Here is a 24,571-nt window from a genome sequence, read left to right on the forward strand (position 1 = left end):
CCTTAAGCAGAAAACTTCATTAATTAGGCTAGAAAGGCGCTTGAAAAATTAACATTTGCTTTCTGCCGGGCAGTGGTGGCACATGCCTTTAATACCAGAACTTGGGAGGCAGAAGCTCTGTGAGTTCAAGGCCAGCCTGGGCTACAGAGCAAGTTCCAGGACAGCCACAGCTACATAGAGAAACCCTGTCTCAGAAAAACAAAATAATTTGCTTTTTAACTCTCAAAAATCATAGAAATTTAAGTAATGTTCTAAGTAATTTATTATGAGATTATAATTATTAATAAAATAATAGCCATGAGTTTGCATAATGGCTGCATTGGTAAAGGGACACGCTGACAAGCTGGAGGGCCTGAATTTAATTGGTAGGCCCCCACATGGTGGAAGGAGAGAACCAATGCTCTCACAGATGTCCTCTGACTTCCACACACGTTGTGATGTGCATCTCATAAGCGCACGTGTGTACGTACACACACACACACACACACACACACACACACACACACACACACACACAATATAAGAAACAGGCTCATGCTTGTAAGCCCAGTACCCTGGAAGCAGAGGCAAGTGATCTATATGAGTCGAGGCTAGCCTGGTCTACAGATCGCGTTCCAGGACAGCCAAGGCTAGTGTGACTCCATTAAAAAAAAATAGTCTCAGTATGATTTTTCATAGACTTGTATACACTAAAGTTAAATGCAATGAAACACAAGGTAGAAGACATTTCTATTTGAACTAACACAGGTCAATGTGACTCTCAGGGAAACTGAGGCAGCATACCTTCCTCATCTTCCCACTCCAGGTCCAAGGAGGTGCTGTCATCATTTCCACTAGTTGATTTGGTTTTGGTCATTAGGTCACAGCTGCTTTCGGTATTTGGTGTCAATACTGTGGCGTCAGATGAGAGTCCTGGAACACACACCAAATGAACTAAAGTCACTGCACTCCTACCACAGCAGCTGTTTTCTTTCTTTTCTGTTTTTAAAGATTTATTTATTTATTATTTATACAGTGCTCTGCCTGCATGTACACCTGCACTCCAGAAGAGGGCACCAGAACACATTATAGATGGTTGTGAGCCACCATGAGCTTGCTGAGAAGTGAACTCAGGACCTTTGGAAGAATGGACCTCTGAGCCATCTCTCCAGCCCTAAGCGTCATTTAATTTTCTTCTTTTCCTGGGGGGTAAGGGAGGACGGACGATGAGATGGGATAGGACAGATGGATAATTATCTCTCTATATCTTAATGCTCCTGTGAACTACAAATAGTTCTTAGTGTGGCAAAAAGTATGTTGAAGATGTTCAGAGAATATTTTAAAGACTTACTACTACTTCGAAAAACTTCGTACTGTGACTTTGTATTTCTCAAACAAGATTCAAAGTCGTCTTCTGGTCCTGCACTGTAATAAAAGTGAATTTTAAAAATGCATTTGTAAGAGATTCAACAGAATGAGTACCGACGTCAGCCATGGTGTTTCTGGCTTGAAGCCTATTTCCCCAAAGTTGTAACTGTTTACAATTAGAATACTCTGGTGCAAATAGGTCTTACCTTTTAATGCTACCCTGAAACTGAAAGGAGACCAACCGAGAAGGCCAGTCCTCAGAGCTGACCTGTGCAACAGCCCTATACTGACAAGCAGTCACATGCTCTTTACTGAGGTTATCAGCAACGTGCCTGCAGGAGCCCAGCTGCCATATGCCTCTCTACATGAAGACGCTATCACTCTACAAATGCATCAAAGCCAGTATGAATACATGACCACTTACAGCTTAAAGAACCAATGCTCTCAGGGCTCTTCAGGACAATGTCTTAGGAGTACATATGAATACATATATGTGTATGCATATAATTTTGGAGATGTTACATACCCGGGGGTGGCGGCACATTGAGGATTGAACCCAGCGCCTTGAGCATGTGAATATGTCTACAGATACTTCAAGGCAAACACTGGTCTGTTTGGCAATAACACTTTCTGCCACAAATGGAGGAGGAAACACACGTCGCTCTTTACCTTTGATAGTCTCCACTGCTAGGATGATAGCGCTGTGCAACTCTCTGCTTTTCTTGCTTTGGAAACACAATGTAATACAAAATCATTTTCACATCAAGCTATGTTCTTTAAAAATACCCATACAATGCCAACATCCTTCTTTACCTAGTTTCTAAAAACAAAAAGTTAGTGTTACTCCCCTGAAACCTTCCCCATCATCGTTACCTCTACCTCCTCTTGTTTAGGAACAGAGCTGCTCTCAGCTCTCAGTGTGTGCTGCTTTTGTGCTGAGAATATGCAGTGTTGTGTAGGGGATGAAGACAGATGTGTGCTGGTGCTCCTAATGCTCAGTAGTCCTGAGAACTCCCGTGACCAGAAGGATGTGGCAGGTATGTCAACTGCTGGTTTATGCTGCAGCCCTTTTTGCTAGACTAAAGAGCAATCTAAGGACCAGAAAGCTGAAGAACTCTAATGGCAATGGATCACTTGGGACTCAGCCAGCAGTCTCAGAGCTCTGACAGTGGCTGTGCATTCCTGGCATGAGTGCTAGCTTCTGCTTCTCCCCCTGTTGATTACAGATGGCTACTATACTGCCTTTGCAGACCCAGTTTCTAGGAAAAGCAGTAAGGCAGCACACATCTCTATAGTTGGGTCCATGTACAATGTGCAGATGATGTGTTCCCAGAGCAAACATTTAGTCATGGAAACAGGAACACAGAACCTCGATTACCCAAACTGATGCATCAAATGCGGTGTTTTAACCCAGTGGTTCTCAACTTTCCTAACACTGCAACCCTTTAATATAGTTCCTCATGTTGTAGTGACCCCCAACCATAAAATAATTTTCATTGCTACTCCATATCTGTAATTTTGCTACTGCTATGAATCATAATGCAAATGTCTGATATGCAGGATTATCTGATATGCGACCCTGTGAGAGGGTTGTTTGGCTGCCCAAGGGGTCTCAATCCACAGGCCGAGAACCACTGCTTTAACCAAAGACAAGGTAGAAAGAGAATTTATTATTATAAAAGGGAATGCCTATATTAAGAACAATTAGTTTCATAGAAAGTGAAAGTTAATTTTAAAGTTTTCCACTATTTAGGATGTCCCCATAGGCACGTCCCCATAAAGCGTCGGCTGAAACCCACCCCCTCATAGAGGGAGAAAGACAGTTCATACAGAAATCACAAAGATGGAATTGCTCAGGTTCTCTGAATTGCCACCTGTGACTGGAGTTCTGTGCTACTGAACCTGTACTACTTAACACTGTGGTGGCAAACACGCACAGGTCCCAGTGGAGGAGGCCAGTCAGCAGTGTGCTGGCTAAGCACCATGCTGGAACTCTGGCTCTCCAGTGTGTCAGCTAGAAGATCTGCCGTCACCTTCGCCATCTGTAGAGCAGGGGCTTCAAATGTCCCCTCTCCTAAGACTGCTGTGAACTGTAAACTAAGAATCTTCCTGATACTGTTCCTGACACTTAGCTCTATAAAAATCTGTTACCGACAGTTGATAAGCACTGTGGGATAATGCCATCGTCCCATGTCTTGGTAAGAGACGGTAGATCTGCCTTCCCTGATAAAATGCCAATGATTTCTCAAGACTCTTAATGCTTAATGTCTCAAACCTATAAGGCACTGAGAATTAAACAATACCCCTATTGAGCCATTAAGCATATAGCTTGTCTTATATTAAGAATGAGAGTCTTACAATTTAAGAAATTGTTTTAAAAAATCTTCATGACAATACACTAAAATGCTTGGGAAATTATATTGAAGGCTAGTTTTGAAATACCTGCCCTCTAAACACAATATTTTCCCCAAAAGAATTTGAATTCAGAGCACCAGAATTCACCTTTAGGTTAAACGAGAATCAGCTTCTGCTAAACTAAAGCTACACTTACGTAATATCAGGCACATGTTTATGTTACTTCTAGAAGATAACGATCCATGAATTTGCCTTTGAGAGTCCTAAGAATATATGCATAAGTACATCCTCTGCTAAACAAGGAGCTGTTGATTCTACAGAAAAGGCCCAGCTAGGAGTTGTCAGAGAACACAAGGAGAGAAGGAAGCCTGGTGTGCGCTGGGGTCTCCCCCTCACCTCCAGGAGCGCTCGCTGCCTTGCTGCCCTGGCTGCTTCCCGCTGGGCAGCATATAAAGCTTCTTCTTCTAGTCTTAACTTCTCCTCTTGTAAGGCTAACTGTACATGAACAAAACGATAAGGATTAACGGAAACCAGAACCTGTCTAGCTGCTCTAAAAACCAGCTATTCCGATTATAAAACAAAACATAAATCATTGAGAATAACTGATATCTGTGAACCAAATCAAAATTAAGACTTTTGTAGCTGCTCATTTCAAATTCATTAATAAATAAATACCCGAGATGATACATAAGACGTTACTGAACTCACTAGAAAATGCAATGATCTTCATTTTCAGTCATCATTTTAATGCTTGTCACCCTGACAACAATGGTTCTGGCCCTCCTAAATTCAAGGCCAATCACATCTCTGCTTCCCTCAAATCCCTGTCTTTCCACTTGACTAACATCTATATACATTTCTCAATTTTATTAGTATTCATTATCTAAACTCTACTTTCGCATTTAAGTTCGCGCCATTTATAACAGCGTAAGCAGAACCTTAGCGATAACCACTGCATATCAAATCCAAGTTAACAAACTAAGAACTAACCTTTTCTTCTTTGGAGCACTATTAGCATCTCATGTAGATTAAATTAATACATTTGTAAATCACTAATGGTACTAAACATACTGCGTTTTACTCCTTGAAAAAATTCTTTTTGGTGCTGCAGACTGAACCCAGCACCTTGTACTCTACAGTTGGCCTAGAAGACCATAAGGTTACTTCGATACAGAATCTCACTATATAGTTCAGGCTGTCTGTCCTTGAACTTGTTATGTTCCCAAGACTAGCCTCAAACTCATTCTCCTGCCAGCAGCTCCCAAGGGCTGGGATTATAGGCACATACCACTATGCCCAGCTCAAGAGTGCTTTTAAGCGTAGAACGAAATACAACTAATTGTCTTTAGTTCAGTGGGAATGAAGCCTTAATTACAGGCCACTTCCTTAAATGTATGTAATAATTACGGCTGGTAGGGTTACATGGTTCACTGAGAACAAATAAATCCAAGACACACAAAACCTTATATATGGCTCACTATGGAACAGAGCAGTTGGGTTAAGCTGACTGAGGCAAAGGAACTTGATTTTGCTTGGCACTCTACTAGTGAACTGAGAACTGTTTTTAAAGAATGCTGTACAGCTGTCATGTGACACTGCATGACCTATAGTAAGCTGGAACAGGTTTCCACATTAAATCATTTGTCTCTGTTTATATAAACGGAGGCCAGTGACTGTAGGCAACACTTCGGTGAGCACCCCCCCCCGCGCCCCCAGCACTCCGCATGACATGTACTTCAGCAACAGGGCAGACCGCTTACCTCCCTCTGGATTCTCCTGTCCACAGCTTTCTGTTTTTCAGCAATAGAATCATAATGCCTCTCTTGTAAGTCAACAATTTCCTCCTCAGTAAGTGGCCTAGAGAAAACAGGGAGGGAAAGGAAAAAACAAAATAAACCCTCTGATGAACCCGAGTCCACACAACACATCCCAAAGCCAGGGGCATGCTGGACGTTTACTGTGGGACAAGTTTACTGAAGCAGCTGTGGACCGGAAGCTGAGATACAGCAACAGTCCTGCCAGTTTAGGATGACACTCATGCTTCCCATGACAGCTGCCTGCTGGGAAGTAGGAACTCTGCTACTCTACACAGGCTCTACCTCACGGCTGCCCCTGAGCACCCCAAACACCTCAGCACAGAGCGCATCCTCACTCCTCTGTACGCTCTCGTCGGTTCTCAGTCAGAGCCTGACCCTCCTTCCAAGCTCCCCGGGCTCCCCAGGCCCTCATCCTTCCAGCCAGTGACCTCCTGGCCTCCACGTAGGGAAACGGCGACGCCTTTCCTCTCTCACTGCTCGCCTTCTTTGTTCTACTGTACTCCAAACACTCTGCTTGCTCACTCTGGCCCCGAGTCTCTCCCACATTCAGTCCCTTCCGCTGTGGGCTGCTAGAAAAACATACAGCAGCCATTTGGGCCTCAGTCTCCTGCAAGTCTTTTAACTTACACCAGGTGGCCACCTGCATTAACTACTCTGTAACTTCCTTAAGTTTCTTATTCAAGCCTTTTTATTAAAAGCAACTTCATTTCACTTCCGCGCTTCAATTTGTCTTATTCTTCCTTCCCTTCCCTAAAGGGCAGGGAGGGGTCCTTAACCCACACTACATTTATGAGTCATTCACGTCCACGGGTTGTTCCTTCAGTACTTACAATACCCAGCTCCTCCCGACACCCACACCGAGCAGACAGAGATTACACGTGAGGAAATGAGACAGACGTAGATTAAGGAGCAGCATGTATGTGGCAGCGCTAGAACTTAAAGCCGGCAGTCTAGCACTTTGCTCCTAACTACTGTTTCCTGTCTCCATGTCCTTGCCTAGAGCCACGCATCAGCTCACTGCACTCATCGGCTTCTGTCACTCCAGTAACTGGTAAGCACCGGCTTCTATGTTGTTAGACACAACAAACAGCTTGACGTCCTTCTCGCCTCAGCTTCACAAACAGTCCGAGCATCCCCTCTAGCCTGGACCTTCTCATTTATCTTGCGCCGCCCTAGACTCTCCTGGTTCGTTGTTTCTCTCACTTGCCAATCATTCTCAAACTCCTCTTTCACTGTGTGTCTATTAAGTTCACAGCACTCTTCCCACGCTCCAACCCAGGTATGTGACCCCGCCCCTTCTGAGGTGGGGAGGACTGACCCTGGGACTTGGTACAAGCTGGGTAAGTGCGTACCACTGAGCTAGTTATATCTCAGCATGGTGAAGTAGGCTAATGACACCAGCATTCAGAAGGATCAGAAGTTCAAGACCAGTCTGAACCTTATAGGAACACTTGTGGCCAGCCTGGGTTATGTATCAAAATCTCAACTCCAGCAAAGTACAGCAATGCAAAGCCCCTAGGATTTATTTATTTAAATGCTTACTTAAAAATATTTCATATAATATATTTTGATCATAGTTGATGGACCAAAGTGACTCCATTTTGCTTAAACCTTTCATTTCTATATATGGGTGGCCTACTCTTGGACTCTGGATCTAGAAAGCCCCACAAAGATACACTTGGCACAGAGAATATATAGACATAGAGTAACCAATCGGCTGGACAATAAGAAGGTACTAAAAATTCAGACACTCCCCAGATTTCTCAAGAGTTATTCCAAGTTCATTATTTGTGGGGCGATACCAGACTTGTACCAGACGAATATCAATTAGTTCAAGGAATAATCAATAGGACGCTTGCCAAACTAGAAACCCATTTACCTGCTTTCTCACTCACTACAATCTATAAAAAAGCTCATTCTACTTGTCCTCGGGACTCATACCTGCTCCGCTGTGTGGGTGATAGTGTGGGCCCAGCTTAAGCTGAACAATCAGTAAATGAGACCCTTGTGTGTTTGTATCCCAATCAGCTCCTAGTGTTTAAGGCTGGCACAATAGTCTTCCTCCTCCCTCAATGCCTCCCAGGCCCTCCCCACTCAATTCCATGTCCTTTTTCTTTTCCCTGACTCAAAAATAAATAAATAAATAAATAAATAAATAAATAATTCCAAAAGAAAAGCTAGTAAAAAATAAACAAACAAAAACAACAACAAAAAGCTCAAAAGAAAACATGGAGTCTGTTTTGTTTTGCCAACTACTCCTGGGCTTGGGGCCTGTCTTGTAGTGTGGTTGATGCACTCGGTGACACTCCAATGAAGCAAACTGATAGTCCCTTTCCCAGCAGGTGTCACCTCCACATAGCTTCTTAGTCAGGGCTAGAACACTGTGACCACTTGTGCTTTTCAGTGCTGGAGTCTTGTCTGGTTTGAACTTGTACACAGAGACCCTAGACTTTTATTGTTTTCTTAATTATCTTCACCTTTCTATCACCATATATAGTCTCCCAGCCCTTCCTTTCAATCAATTATCTCATTCTGTATGTGCATTTTTTGACTATCCATGAAGGTCTCCTCTGCCTGAATAATAATTGCTATCCAACTCTTTAGAGATTAACTCAGGTGTCATCATTAAAAGAAGTCCTTTTGGGCAGGGCGGTGGTGGTGTATACCTGCAATCCCAGCACTGGGGAGGCAGCCTCATACTAAAATTCTATCTCTAGGATCTTTCTCTCAGTAGGATAAACTTTCTTCTAGACAGAGATACACACGCACGCACACGTGTATGTACATGGAAGGGGGGGAGAGGGAGAGGGACAGAGAGCTTGAGACTAGACTAAACCAGGGCCTTGCACTTGCTAGGCACTGAGGCATACTTTCAACCTCTGCCCTCTTTTAAAGGGTCTCACAGCCCAGGCAATCTTCCTGAGTGTGTTTACCAGAAGCCTCCTAGCTCTGCAACATCACACCAAGTCTGCACTTGACTTTCAATCCTAATATGTAACACAGTGCCTGGCACATGGACAGGCTTGCTAAAGTAAAAAATTGCAAGGACAAGATACCCAAAATAGGAAACAATTCCCTTGACACAGGAACTTTTTCTTTCTTTTTAAAATTTATTTTATGCATATGGGTGTTCTGCCTGCTCGTATGTCTGCGCCACTTTCATGGTGGGTGCCTAGGAGGCCAGAGAAGGCATCAGATCTCCTGGAACTAGGGTACAGATGATTGTGAGGCAATCAAATCTGGGTCCTCCGGAACAAGTTAGTGCTCTTAACTGCTGAACCATCTCTTCAGCCCAGGAACTTTCTTCTGAGTTAAAGGCAGATGCTTCTTTTTCAAGCAGTCTAAACAATTCTAATAGCAGACAAAAAGACTATGTAAATAAATTGTAGTATCAAAGTTCTAGTTACTTATGAAATTATAAATGGGCTTTTAATTTTTAGAATGTTTTAGACTGTCAAAAAAAGAAAAAGGGGTAAAAGATAAAAAGAAATGGAGTATCAGCCGCGCACGGTGGCACACGCCCTTAATCCCAGCCCTCAGGAGGTAGAGGCAGAGGCAGATGGATTTCTGTAAGTTCAAGGCCAGCCTGATCTATGAAGCGAGTCCAAGACAACTGAGGTTACACACACACACACACACACACACACACACACACACACACACGTCTCCAAAAAAAGTTACCAATATTAAGTGGGTTTTCTTAATGCTAAACAATTTTCTTAAAACTGAATAATTTATAACATAGGCCCAATAGAAAAAAAAGAACCTGAGAAATCGATATACATCAAATTTTTTTACTACTTGAAATATTGTTTTGGGAAATGCATTATTTGTATTTTATGTACAGAGAAAATTTTGTTTCTGAAACATAAAATCTTCAGTGTCTTGAAGGCTATGATTGGAATCTCTTAGGAATTCAGACCTCAAGAGGCTTCAGGAAGTCACTAGTGCCCTCCCTGCCAATGTAAGCAAAAACTGAGAGTCCCTCTCAGATAAGCCATACTGCAAAGAAAATCCAGACAAGACAAGATGCAAAGAAGACTCTGAGACTACACCAGCTGCCTACAAGAGGTTTAGACCAACTGAGGCACCTGAAAAGGCCATTCTCCAACCCCTTGACTTACCAACAAGCTGTGCGGTGAGTTCCGAATTCCTAGCTTTGTGAGCTGTCGTCACCTACACTAGGGTGGTCTTGGGGATGCAGCTGTCTTTGAGTCATTTCTGCTTCTTTAAGTAGCCCCTCACCCATAATCTTGTAAGTAACCCCAATAAAACTCACTGGATCACCAAGTTGGACTTTTATGGGATCTGTACTTGGGTCTGTCGTGGGCTCCCTATCTGGGGTGAGTAATATGGGTGTTGCATCTCCCCAGGAAAAGTTTTGTTGCATGACACTTACACATTTTTGTTGTTTTGAAAAGCCTTACCTGTGGCTGCTTCCTGGGCTCTCCCCCTGCACAAAAGCAAACAAGTAAAAGAAATTTCACTAGTTGAACTCACTATTTAAGATGAGCCAAAGCTCTTTGATGAGCTTTGATGTCAAAGTTAGCAAGTCAGCAATCCACGCTAGGAAAAGTGTTTTCAACACACGAAATAAACCTATAAAGTTGTCAGGTGACAGAAATGCACGTTTCAGGAATCTATCTCTTAGTTCCCCTGGGAGGAAGGATTTGCTAACAGCATTCATGGGGACTTGGAAACATTTTAACTACAATATGAATTAGGGGCTGGAGAAATAGTTCAGGGTTATGACCAGTACTGCTCTTGCAGAGTGATTGGAGCTAAGTTCCCAGAACCCACAGCATGTGGTTCAGCTGCCTGTGACTCCAGCTGCAGAGGATCTGATCTACTGCTCCTTCTGCTCTGTGACAGCACTGCACACATGGAGCACTGCACTGCACTGCACTGCCCTGCCCTGCACACAACAGATAGACATACATACAGTGAACAAAACTAAAAAGTAAATCTAAAAGGAAGAAAAAGAAATTAACTGGCTCAATTTACTTTACAAATAATAAAATTCAATAGTTGTTGCTCTTTTTTTTCTAAAGCAAACCATAACCATAATTCCTTCAAGACTGATTTGGGCTTATGAGTATATACCTTTAGGCTAGTCATAAATGTCAGCTGAAATTATTACTAAGTTGGCAGTAGGAATCAGATTCTAAATGGTCCACACTCACATAGAAAGTAGCATCACAAAACAGGATGGTACGTCTCCCCACTCATCACAAGTGGGCCAGAGGAGAGGCAGGCCAGCAAGCTGAGAACTAGCAAAAAGGACTTAGCCAACAGAGGCAGGCAGATCACTGTGAGTTTGAAGCCAGCCTGGTCTACAAAGCAAGTCTGGGACAGCCAAGACTACACAGAGAGAGACAAAAAAAAAAAAAAAAGAGAGAGAGAGAGAAGGGGGGAGGCAGAGAGAGAGAGAGAGAGAGAGAGAGAGAGAGAGAGAGAGAGAGAGAGAGCTGCGAACTAGAGAACGGAAAGAAGCACACACCTTGCTTCTGCAAAGTCTGTTTTGTTTTGTTTGTCTGTTTCTTTGTCTTTTGAGACAGGATTTCCCTGTACAGTCCTGACTGACCTGGAACTCACTCTGCAGACCAGTATGGCCTTGAACTCAGAGATGCACCTGCCTCTGCCTCCCAAGTGCTGGGATCAAAGACATGCGCCACTGCTGCCTGGCTACTAAGGTCTTTCTAGCAAGTTATTTTGAGAAATGCTGAACTGGACAAGTTTAAATTAGTTTAATAATTTAAAGTTATACATTTTTTATTTGTGTGTGCATGCGCGCCCATAGTGGCCTGCAGAGGTGAGAGGACAACTTGTGGGAGGCAGTTTTCCAACTCCACCACGTGGTCCTGGGGGACCACGGCAGGGTTAGCGGCAGGCAAGTGCCTTTATGCGCTGATCTATCTCATTGGCCCCATGATGTAAATGCTCAATGAAAAGCTGAATACATTTTCCTCCTAGAGGACCCTGGGAAGGTGAGTAATCTGTACAACATTCACAATTAAAGTTGAACATCAGCATAGAAACTCAAGCTCTCCTAATTATGTCTCTGCATATTACGTATATAGCATATTTCATTGGTTTGAAAGTGCATTTTTTTCATGTTTTAGCATTTCTATTCTTAGATTCATCTTAAACTTGACTGAGCTTTTAATAAAATGAGATATAGAAAATCAGTATTAGCAGGACAGTGATGGCACACACTTTTAATCCCCAGTACGGAAGGTAAAGGCAAAGGCAGGCCCTGAGTTCAAGGCCGGCCTGGTCTAAGGCGCTAGTTCCAGGACAGCCAAGGCCACACAGAGAAAATCTGTCTCACAAAAACAAGGGAAAAAAAAATCACTATTAAGAACAACTGGTAGAAGGTAATGGCTAAAGTGGGAATTTTATAGTTATACATACATTCCACCTTCAAAAATCCACAGAAATGATGGATTCTAGATTGAAGTGTTTTACTTATGTATGGGAAAGACATTAGAAATAGCTTCTTTTTGAAGTTCCTTGAATTCTATAAAAGGAAAAAATATCTGTGTCCAGCATTATATTCAAGGTACAGTAGAAAATTCTGGATTCCTAAAGATGCAGAATGGATGAGAAGCAAAAAGCAAGACAAAAAGTGGTACAACTGATGCAGCAATTAACAAGAACAAGGACAGTGAGTCAAATACTTACCTCATCACTCTCTACCAGATTCTCAAACTGCAAAGGACAAAAAGGCAGCCATTAGGAGGGACACTTGTCTAGTACATCTCACAAGAAACTACCATTTTTTATGCAACGTCACATTTATAGGGCACCTAGGAAGTTGAGTGCCTTTCATAATTAGCACATTTGGTATTCCAGTCAACCAAATGGCCAACCCAAGCACGCATGCACAAGTATTTTTCTGTCCATCAGAATCCACAATACTGAGCCAGGCCCGGTGGTACAGACCTACATTCTCAGCTACTCTGAAGGCAAAGGCAGGAGGATGCAATGCTTAAGGCCCCTCTTGGTGACAGTGTGGGTCAAGGCCAGGCTGTATGATTCAGTGAGACCTGTTTCAAAAAAAGGTAAGCCAAGGGGGACGAGCATGTGTGTCAGAGTGCTAACCTAGTATTCATGAGACCTGCCTCCAAAACAATTAACAATATTAAAACAAACTGTTATGTTTCCATATTATAACCCATACTAAATGTGGGTCTGAATCCTTCTCCGTTAGAAGCTCTGCAGTTCAGAACACCTGTTGCTCTTGTAGAGGATTCAAGTTTGGTTCCCAGCACCTATATGGTGGCTCACAAAAGTCTGTAACTTGCTAGGAATCTGTCGCTCTCTTCTGGCCTCTGTGGATGCTGCATACACAGTACACAGTACACAATGCAGGCAAGCTCTCATATACACAAAATACATCTTCAAATATACAGAAAAAGAACCCTGGCAGTCTGGATCCCACCTACTGCTCCAGGACTCACCTCTATGGTCAAGTGCTCTCCTCGTGGGCATGTTCTAAAATATTTTGATCTAGGAAGAAAAACGTAAAAATAACATTTAAAATCACAACTAAACCTAAAATTCAATTTATATTATGGCATAAAAAGTATTCCTACAAAAAACAAAACCAAACCCTTTAAATTCTTTAATAAAGAGAGCACCTTATATTTCTAAAAACAAACCAAATTTACCTAAGACTATATCATATTTTTCAGACTATAAGACATACCTGACCATAAGACATACCCAGTTTTTAGAGCAGTAAAACAAGAAAAACAGTAAAAACAGCAATAGGACCATAAGGTGCACCCTAATCCCCACCCCCCACTTTTGGGGGAAAAGTGCATCTTTTAATCTTAAAAATACGGGGTATATATAATAATTACTGAGACTGTAATAATACGTTAATTTAAATAAATATTATATAGAACAGAATATAGTGACATTTTAAATTTTATTAAATTTATTAAATATCTTGTTAAAATGGAGGTAAATATAATCAAATCACACACACTGTATGAAAATGTCAATGAAATCCATCATTATGTATAATATGTCAAAAAGACCAGGAAAAGCTCTTAAACAAAACAAAACAAAACACACCCAAAAGGCCATATATGATGAGTATGTCCCTTACATTTTATTTATTTATTTTTAAGTGAACTATGAACATATTCATTAGGATGCTCAAGAATCAACATGTTATCACTCTCGAGAATACATTTGACCTGTCTTGTAGGAGGAAAAGGACAAGAGGTCCCAACACGAGTGTCAAAGGGCTCCACAAGAAATCCCCATCACCAAGGAGGATGTTTCCTAACAGCATTGTCTCTGTAAGTTCCAGTCAAATGACCACGATTTCCCAAAAATCCTTTACTGCAGCATGAATTGACTGTTTTGTCCTTGCCACTCTTTAAGAGCCAGGCAATTGAAGTCACCCAGGCTGCCTCTGGAGTCTGCAGGACATCCCTTTGAATTGTTACTGCATTGATATCCGCAGGAGCAGTTGGGAGTGGAGTGAGAATATAAGGTTGTACATAGAAGATTAATGGCGTGTGGACATAGGCCATCGTCAAACATCCTCTTCAGATGAAGAGGGGTGGGAGGGACTGCTACCTCAGTCAGGGTAACATTTATGGAGACCTTATATGCAAAGGCATGAAGGACCAGTGCTACTGTTATCTTACTCTGCATAGTGGGAGAAATTTGCAGATGAAAGTATACACTGTCCCTGGCTTAGGTTTTTCCTGATTCTTCCTGTTAAATGGTGACATTCCGCCTCTCAACTGCTTATATATCACTTCTTTTTTCTTTTTTGGTTTTTTGAAACAGTTTCACTATGTAGCCTTGGCTGTCTTGGACTCACTTTGTAGAGTAGGCTGACCTCGATGAACTCACAGCGATCCACCTGCCTCTGCCTCCCAAGTGCTAAGTTTAAAGGGGTGGGCCACCAGGCCCAGCTCATTTCATTTTTTTTTTTTTTAAGAAAGAAGATTTTAAAACATTACAAAAGAGGAGGAGATAGTGACAAAACAACTCTGTAATAATAATAATAATAATAATAATAATAATAATAATAATAATAGAACACAAAAACCAGATGTAGTGCAATATTTGTAATAGAAACTGGCTGGAAACACTACATGCTAACAGACAATATGATACACAAATAGCGTGGGAGTAGACAGGAAAGGGCAGAGGCCACAGGCCTACACCACGAGCCCTTCAATAGACTGCTGAAAGGACTGGATCTGCTGCTTTAGCTGAGATGGTAACAGAACAGGCGATGACAGGCCTGGAGACCCCACAGGCCCGTCCTAAAGCCTGCTGGGAGCGCACAAATACATAGGGGACACTCTTGTCTTCACACAGCAGTGGGAGGTCCAGGATGATCTCCAAGGGCTCAGTGTCTGCTGCCATCACAGTGAACTCAGACATGCCTCTGTTGAGTGTGTTGGTGGCTTTATTGGCTCCTTTCCAAAGCTGCTTGTAGCTGCACAACTACCATGCTGAACAAGGTCCACCAGCTTCTTGGTGAGGTCGGCACCCGTGTTGGGACAGGCCTTCGGATTCTCATCAGCTTCTGCTATGAGTGTGGTGTGCCAGCCTCCCTGTGATCCAGGCATAGCCCACCTCAGACAGACTGTACATCTTAAATGTATGAAACCATCACAACTCTGAAAGGATAACATAGGCAATGTGTGAGGAAGAGCAGCTGTCCAGCTGTGGGAGCTGCTTCCTGTAATCCCATCGCTTTAAAGGCCGAGACAGGATGGTTGCTTTGAGTTTGAATCCAGTTAGGGCTACATAGCCAGTCCCTGGTCACAGAACAAAACAAGACAAAGAAAACATTCTAGATAATGGGTCATACATTTATAGAAGCCTTTTTGTTCTTTTCTTATGTCTTTACAAATGAAAGATGGAAAACAGCTCAGAAACTTCTACTAGATTAACTTTTCTACGGGTACGGGGCAAATTTTCCTTTTACTTTGATGATTAATGTCTGTACCGCTCTCTGACACTTAAGATGCCACTAAATAAGCACCTTCCTTACCATGTCAGCTCCAACAATATATCTCTACTGCAATGCCAAGTCCATCTCAGACACAGCCATTTCAAATTGCTTTGCTACTGCAAGTCCCCGGCATCTTTAAGACTTTCACTGACACGCAGTTCCCACTACAGCTGACAAAACGAATAAAGGAAGCCCCTGCGTGGGAGCCATATTCGCTCTTACAGCTCCTAACTGTCAGCTTTACTAGACAGGGAAGGCCTCTTTGAACAGGAAGATTTCCAGGGTTAGGTCAGCTCTTATGCTTTGTATATGTACATATGCATGGAGGGGGCTTACAGGGTTAGGAAGAAAATGACGTATTATTGCAACTAATGAATAAAACAGCAAGGAAATATAGTTGCTGGGTTTTCCTGTGACTTTTTTAATCTGAGAGATGTGATGGCTGATCTTCACTGTCAACTGACTGGGTTTAGAGGCACCTGGGATCTGTGACAGCATCTCCCTGAAGAATAACTGAAGGGAAAACACTTAGTTTCACTTCCTGTTACTGTGATGAGTTAGTGGATTTACATCACCCACAGTACTGGGTCACAGTCCACCACTGTGGGAGCTAAGGTGGCAGGCATGTGAAGCAGCTGCTCATATCACACCCAGTCAAGCGGAGAGCAATGAGTTCATGCATGCTCCCTGGTGCTTCTCCTCTCTGCCCAGGGCCCAGCCATCGATGCTGCCGCCCACAGTCAGGGTGGCCCTCTCCATCTCAGTCAACACAATTAAGAACACCACTCAAAAGCACGTCCACAGACCAACCTACTCTAGATGGCTCCTTGGGAGGGATCCCAGCTGGTTCTAGATTATGGAAAGCTGACAATTAAAGGAACCACCACAGGCACCAGTCCACGGGCCAGTGCTCTGGACAAAAGAAAAGAGAGGAAGGAGAACACAGAGAGCCTGGCTGCCATGTTGTGACCGGCAAATGCATGCCAAGCCATGATGAATTAAACCCTCTGAAAGCGTGAGCCAAAGCCAACCCTTTCTCCTGTTTTAATCTATATATGGTAGGTATTCTGCTCAAACAACCACACAAACATAAAGTAGTTGTTTTGTGTCTTCTCCCAGGTTTCTGGTAAAGAGTAGATGAGTCTATACTGTCTTTAAAAGAGTTCATGGAATATTCCAGTATAAACAAAAATCTTTTTATTCTCTAACCATGCATGGTCTCCAGAAATGAGCTGAATTTTCAGAAGCATTGTGTTCTGACAGCGAGAGTCTTGCTTGTGGTATCAAATGTTTCTCTATGTATAACCACTACCCCCTCGCTTGAACAATGTCTCTGCTTACACCCTGCTCGCTTAAGCCTCTGAGTGGTGTAAGTGAACAACGGAAAGGAGTCTGCAATAGCAACCTAGCATAGGACCCGGAGGCTACACTGACAGTCAAGACCAGGGGAGTAACTGTTGCTCTGCACTTAACGGTTGCAGGACTATCATGGCTGACACTTCATAGAAGCCAAGTGTCTCTGGCTTGTCCACCACAACTGTTATAGAGAACTCTTGCCTGACTCTCACTGGCTAAACTACACACCCCTAGATTCATTTGGTTGGTTCAGAGTTGTCTGAAATCAAACACAGAGAACATCTTCCTGAGATCTGCAGGGCTTCATTTCAAAACAAAACAACAAACTGAAACCTTATTCACAAAAATAATATATCAATTACAGCAACAAGACTATATCGATTGGTTAAAGTAAATACGCAGTTTGGCAAACTCAGGGACCTTTTTTTTTCTTTTTAAAGAGAATCTTAACTGTGGGGCTTTTCTAAAAACAAGTGGGCATCGGAATATACATATTTTAAGTGAATTATGGATGTCTTTATTTATTTAAATACTGCTGGCGCCTGCATAGACCTCGCACAGACATGCACAGCATTAAATTTGATCAATGGTATTTGGCCAACTTTGAGCTATATAAAAACTATAGCTGTTCTCAGAATTTTCCACATTTTCTATATGACAGATGTTTTGAACATGGTTAGAAAGCAAATGTTTATAAACATCATTTCAAGGTTACTTATAAATGCCTCCTTAGCACACAGGCAGTGTGTCAGTTCATAAAAGTGCCCTTCAGCAAACACTGCATCCCTAAGGCAAATGAAGGACACCAAGATTCAAGTCTTTCATACTACTGACTGCTCAAAGTCCAACAAAATTGGAGTATGTTTTTAGTATTTTCCGCAAAAAGCTGTCCTGACTTTTTAAAAAAACTTTATTGACTCTTTGTGAACTTCACATCCTACCCCTCAGTCCTATTCATCTCTCCATCCCTTCATCTGTCCTCTGTCCTCCCCGACAAAAGAAAGTAAAAAACAAAACCAAAAAAACCCATCTTGTCATGGAAGCTTTGGTGTGTCTCAGTGTGCCACGCAGTACAGCATTTGTCCACACACCTTCACTTGCAAATGTCCACTGCAATGAACAGCTGGTCTGTTTCGGGGGCCCTGGCTTCTGCTAAGGCATTAACAAGGGATCCTCACCGGAAGTCCTCTGGGATCTCTTGTTGCCCTGTGTCATGGAGATCCTGTAGCTTTGGATCTGCAGAACCAGCCCCTTCACATACACCAGCAGCTCAATGATGGGAGGGCCAACTCAAAGCTCTGCATCTAGGCTAGCCCTACCCCTCGGTGGCTGTAGCACTCAGGAGAGCTGTCCTGACTTTATTTTCTCCTTACAGCTCTGTTTCAGAGCAAGAGGTGAGGCTCCTAGCCCAGCCACCATTAAAGTACCATATTAACCTTTTACTACCATGGTTATCAGGATCCATTAACAATAACTGCTCAGCTTCACTGTTTCACTAGTGTAGTAAACTCCCTAATTTTTCACACTCTTTAATGATTTTTTAGAAGCTTTCCACTCTATTAAGACTTCCCTACGGGATCTTAGAGATGATTTGCTGCTTTAAGAGGCCAACAAGGAAGCCACTGCAGCAGCACAGAGCAGAATGGCAGAGGCTAGGAGCATAGTGCTAACAGGCAGTAAAAGCAGCCAGAATGTGCTAATATAGGTAGGAATATTTTTTTAAATAGTGGACAAAAATATATAGTTTGTTTTAAAAAGAAGCTAGAAGAGTAAATTCAATGTCTTACAATAAAAATCATAGGTAAAATGAGTTGTGTTATTTGGCTTCACTTAATGATATCAATAAAACGGTGCATTGAATTCTAGAGTTGTAGACAACTATAATTTGTCAATCAAAATTAATATTGATAAATGAGAACATTTTTGATAAATTGGGAAAAATCACAAAAAAATCATACAGCAATTTAAAAACTGTAATAATTAAGCTATGTCAAACAGCCTTCCAAAAAACCAAAGTTGAAACAACTTAATCAAAAAATAAACAAATACTTAAGAGGACAGAAATCAAGGGTGGAGATGTCAGAGACGAGGACGGTGCAAATGGAACAAGTGTGCAGCTGGAGATCAACATCCATACAGAGCTAAATGTCTAGGCAAGAATTCTTTATTTAATGCTAAATCAACACCACCAACATACACATCAGTCCAACCCCCCTTGGGGGTGCTAAGTCACTCCCCTTAGGAGTGTAGTCACTGGTGCTACCTAGCCCTAGAACTGGAGGCGAAGAGGCGAGGTGAGAAGACCCCAGAATGCTGAAGGCAGCCTACAAGGGCATCCAGGCTTGCTGTGTCCCAGTGCTTCTTAGAAACAAGGCTGGGGCTACTTCTTAACTCCAGAGCACTAGAAGCATTTTTCTTCTCTTTCTTGCTTCACACTCAAGAAATCATCTATTTTCTACCCCGAGGAATGCTGGTCACAGACGAAGACAATAATGTCAGCATTTCCCCTCCCACACTCATACTTCATGTCACCACCTTCCTCATGACGCTGCCCCTTTGTTCCGAATCTATACCAAACACCTCCTACCTTACTGGTCATTTCAAAGCAAAAGGACGTCCTTACGGAAAGACAATTACTACACACTCTGCAGGCAGCTGACTTCTCATCTTAAATTATCGATTTATACTTAAGCTGTATATCTGAATGAATACAGATAAAGGTGAAAGCCCGGGGCACGGAGAAACCATCTTTGTAGGTGCCTGAAACAAATTACCATGTTTAAATGAATCAACCAAACTAATCACACACAAAAGATAGTAAGACTTGCTTTAGTCAGGTCTCCCAAGACCTGTGTTTCACAATGGCACAAGGATTGTTTTCTTCAATTTAAAGATAAAGCAAGCAAACAAACAACAACAACTCAGTATCTCATGGCTTGATTTCCAGCTAAGTGCGACATAAGCAAACATAAGAGAGAACAAAGTGTTAACATGGTAAAGAACAGATTCACATTTATCAAGTACACAGAATAAGCCCAGAACTGAACTAAGTCTCAGAGAAATGTCCTTTTCTCAATACTTCTATGGCTACTGTTACCCTAGAGAGCTCACCGCTGTTGAGTTTGACAGCCATTAGCCATGAGTGCTACATGCACCTCAAGTACAATCGTCTGAATTTGGAGGAATGTGAAATATCAAACTGAACTGGATTTTAAAGAGAGTACAGAAGGAACTGAAGTGCCTCCTTCAGGAACTAAGCTCTTCAGCACATCTGCATGGCTAGATGGGGAAAGCGTTCAGGTCTAGCCACACATGGTCCAGTACTAAGTGTGCAGCTTTGAGTCTAATTGTGCTCATTTGTTATATAACACCATCTACATAGATGCTTTTGTGCATGATATGACTGCATCTTTCATTTAAAAAAAAAGAGACTTTCAACAAAATTGGTGAACACTGACAACATTCAAAGAAAGTCTACTCTAATAATTTTAATCATACCGTCTATAAAGGAAAATAGCCATCCTACTTTTTAGAACTACTATTGTTAGCACATAAGTGGGTCATACTGTACAAAAGTCTCTGAATTTACTTAAGAAAAAAAAAGCAAGCCAATGGAAAATCTGATTTTTTTCTATCTTGCTTATAAGTGAAAACAGTAAGAAAACCCTTATTCTCTGCCTTTGTATTTGTAGAATTTGACTACAGATACTGAATTCTTTAGGAAGAGATGCTGCTTTTCAGGGATTAAGGATTAAAAGAAAAAAAAAGACGTACTTAAGAAAGCTGGTAAAAGGAGACTGGGATGGATGTGAGGACATCTTACTGAGACTCTGTGTAAGAGAAATATAGGAGATGGAGAAATAGAAGGACCCTGAAGGTCCTAGAACCCTACAAGAAGAACATAGTGATGGGTGGATTGGGGCCCAGGGGGTTCTGCTCAAACTATTGCACTAACCAAGGACAATACAATAGTAAACATTGAACCCCTACTCTGATCTACCCAATGGACAAGACATTCTCCACAGTTATGTGGAGAGCGGGGGCTGACTTTGACAGGAGCTCTGGTGCTCCATATTTGACCACCTCCCCTTAGTGGGGAGGCCTGGTGGCACTCAAAGAAAGAATAAGCAGGCTAACAAGATGAGACTTGATAGCGTATGACCACATAGTGGGGGAGGAGGTCCTCCTCAGTGATAGACCTAGGGGAGGGGAATAGGGTGAAAGCGGAAGGGAGGAAGGAATGGGAGGATATAACTGATAGGATAACAATTGAGTTATAATCTGAATAAATTAATAAAAATTTTTTTTAAAAGCTGGTAAAAAGCCAGGCAGTAGTAGTGCATGCCTTTAATCCCAGCACTTGAGAGGCAGAGGCAAGTGGGCCTCTGAGTGAGGCCAGTCTGGTCTGCAAAGCCCAGGACAGCCAAAGCTACAGAGAAGGCCTGTCTTAGAAGAGAGAGAGGGAGAGGGGGATGGAGGTGAGGGAGGAATGAACGTGAGCACATGTTGGTAAGGGCCAAGCTACTCGACTTCTATTAATTCCATTTATGATGATAACACAACGGTACCATTAGACATCTCCCAAGTTCAGAGATTCTTGGAGGTATGACTTTTTAGCAAATTGGAAGAAAGATGGCAACAGTAAGTGTGAGGAGGCACACAGATCCCACCTGTAGCAAAAATCAACAAAACAACAAATTCCTATTCCTGCCAAGATACTGCTGCCCTCCTTGGGTAGTTGAACTAGGGAAAGGATAAAAAGAGGGGAAAGGGGCAGGAAGAAGGGGAAGACTCTAATTGGACAACATACATAAAAGAGCAATTCTTAGTCCCACTCGCTTTATTTCAGAGAGGCAGCCGTCCTTCCAGCTTGGCAGGAGGCAGTCACCGTGTTACAATGAAGGTATCTGTGTGTCACACAGGTGCTCTATGCAGGTCCTACTATCCATCTTTGTGTCGACATTTCAGTTTCATTAGAGTTTGTCGTGCCCTAAGATAAATTCATTGCCTTCTTCACAAAGCACGAAATTTGCCTGCCAAGTTCCAGAAGAATCCTGATACCAACCTCATTTTGAATGGCACCTAGTTTGTGGTCACCAGCAAACACTGCGGAGTCCTCAGCACTGAACACAGTTGTGCTCTCTGGTCATTGGCAAAGCCACTGCAGCTTTCAGCATCTCCTACTACTTATTCCTAGGTTCATATATTTCCACTGCTATCACTACAGGGATTAAAACTTATATACATGCTCTATTTGCTACAGGCATGTAGAACTATAGTGAAGTTCTTGTACAAATACTCAACATTTCACATTAATAGGCTGGAAAAAAGCATCTTGTTAGTATTTAGAAAGTAGAGCAATGAAAATGTCTTATTGGTAAAAGTATAAACTGGAAAAAAACATGAAAAACTTTAATGTCAATTGATGGTAACAGCAAAAACAAACAAACAAATAAACAAACAAACCACAACCACCACTGAAATAACAAAAATGCCAATCAGTAAAAGGGTGGATATGTGTTACCTTAATATAATGCTACACAGGAAGAGAAATACGTAGATGATCAGGTATGAAAATGAGAGTTTTGGCCTAACTGTTCAAAAAAACCACTGAAAGCAAAGACAAACATATAAAACTAATATTTATTGTATTTAAAGTAATTACAGAGGAACAAGAATACAATTCTTTCCTTAAATCTAGCTGGGTAAGCCAGCATAAGACACTTGCTTCAGTGCCAGGAACCACAAGAGCCTGAGGGAGCTGAGAGGGGACGGTGCAGAGTGAGTGCATGAATAATGCATGTAATCAACTCAAGGCTACAGAAAAAGCAATGATAGCTTGGATTAGGGTGGTGTCTGTGAGAGAAGCAGATAAACAAAAATGTGACCTAGCGGAAGGATTAGCCGAGGAGAGATGATGGGAAGCAGTGTCAGATCCTAATGGTGTTGCAATGTGCCAGAGGCAGGAGTGGGTACAACACAAAAGGAAGCAAGTAAGTCATAGAAGATGCAAGACTTCCGGTAGTGAGAGGATAAAAAGCAGTGATGTGAAAAGCTAGGAGAGTCCTCAGAAAATACTGCAGGGTCACATAGAGCTGAGCTGTGAAGAAAATTAGGGTCACAGCATATGCACATTTAACTTTCACCAACTGAGGCAAATGCTCTCAGGAAAGGGTGGTGAAGAATAACAGGGACAACCCTGACCACCACATTAACAAAATGCACACCTAGCACACGGGTGCTCCAAAAAGTAATTAAAGAAAACAAGCGTATTTTCCTTCTTAGCCTGGAGCTTTCCAAAGTTCAAAGTCATCCATGGATGACTTATAGATACTCCTTACTGTCCCTGAGAGCTGTCTCAAGAAGAGACAGGATTGCTGCACATTCATTCTACTACTGAAAATGTTAAGTGTGGGCTCAACATGGAAAGAAGTACAGAGAAGCAAAATAGAGGCTGTGGTTGGCACCTTACCTGGTGAAATACAGTAAGACAACCCTGTGTATTTTGTTGGATATTATAAATAAATGATGAGTAGCCAAGGTAAATGTTCCAAAGTCTACTCAAAATTAAAAGCCTTCCAAGACAGCCCTTCACCCCCAAACAAAAGACTGGGCAGGCTATAAATCATCTACCTGGCAAAAGCTATTACAAAGATGATGATGGACACTGTTTTCCAGCTGACATCAAATATTCAGCAGAGGCCTAACCACTGGGCTCTGAAGGGATAAGAACTGACAGATGTATCAAGGAGGGCTGCTGTCAACACAGGTACATCATGCCTATGGGAAGAGGTCCAGTTCTCTGTCTCACTGCTTGAGCTGCTACCCTGGCTATCTTGTGCCAGGTACTGGGACTCAAACCATTGGCTTTCCTGGGTCACTAGCTTGCACACAGTGGACAGGGACAGTTTCCACTGAGGCCAATCCCTCACCACAAATGTGATGTTATATCTACAGTTGCAGCTATGGGACAATCTATGGAGTTTTTACTGGTTATGTTATCTACGGAGGCCCTTACAGAGCTGGTAATCATAAAGTAAAAATAGCTACTATTAATAGTACCTTCTGAATGATAATTTTAGAATGGATAGTCAGAAAATCAATTTTATGCCTTGCAAGAGCAGTGGAAACAGACCTTCCCTCTGTGCATGGCAAAGACAAGAAGCAAGGCCAACACACACACACACACACACACACACACACACACACACACACACACACACAGCCAGTGCCTTCTGAGAGAAGCCTGCTCTACAGTAGGCTAGTAACAAAAAGGGAGCTCAGGAAGAGCTTCCCGCTCGTTCATCTTCCATGCTATGATACATGTGATGCTCTCATGTGTAACACTGAGCCTTCTTTTTCTCTTCTTTGTCTAAGTTACTGAATGACAGCCAAAGCAACATATTTATATTTATAAATTTCATGTTCTAAATATTAATATTTACATGTATTCTAAAGTTCTAAATATCTAAAGATAGAAATTAATCTTACAGTCCAATGGGATAGACACAAAGGTAAGTTACAAGCAAGGTTGTGATTTATTCATCCCAAAGAGGACTCAATCCATCCCCAAATGTGGGGAAAGGCCTTTAGAAGTATTAGAGATGAAAGCCCAGGGGTGTGAAACTCACATACTTAAGAAACTATATTTAACAACCACTTGCATCTACTATGTACTAGGAACTTAATTATGACCCAG

General features: G+C 42.1%; 1 protein-coding gene and 1 pseudogene across 6 annotated transcripts in view; both read right to left on the bottom strand.

Moving 5' to 3' along the window:
- Positions 1-24,571, bottom strand: part of AP1AR (adaptor related protein complex 1 associated regulatory protein) — a 34,404-nt gene that overhangs the window by 4,024 nt on the left and 5,809 nt on the right. For 2 of the 5 annotated variants that reach the window (XM_084756356.1, XM_084756353.1), the window contains exons 2-9: positions 12,983-13,031; positions 12,204-12,230; positions 9,947-9,972; positions 5,463-5,559; positions 4,099-4,197; positions 2,017-2,072; positions 1,331-1,404; positions 784-912 (exon numbers count right to left, since the gene is read on the bottom strand). In XM_084756356.1, the coding sequence (XP_084612482.1) occupies positions 784-912; positions 1,331-1,404; positions 2,017-2,072; positions 4,099-4,197; positions 5,463-5,559; positions 9,947-9,972; positions 12,204-12,230; positions 12,983-13,031 (557 nt within the window). Of the gene's footprint in view, positions 1-783; positions 913-1,330; positions 1,405-2,016; positions 2,073-4,098; positions 4,198-5,462; positions 5,560-5,831; positions 6,029-9,946; positions 9,973-12,203; positions 12,231-12,982; positions 13,032-24,571 lie in introns of those variants that run through there. The other 3 variants (XM_084756357.1, XM_084756354.1, XM_084756355.1) reach the window with 2 other exon arrangements.
- On the bottom strand, positions 14,622-16,210 carry LOC311583004 (NHP2-like protein 1; annotated as a pseudogene). Its single transcript has one exon. The product of its transcript is annotated as an NHP2-like protein 1 (transcript).

This window comes from Acomys minous (assembly GCF_964271855.1).
Source record: "Acomys minous genome assembly, chromosome: 14".
In the NCBI taxonomy this organism is placed as follows: domain Eukaryota; kingdom Metazoa; phylum Chordata; class Mammalia; order Rodentia; family Muridae; genus Acomys; species Acomys minous.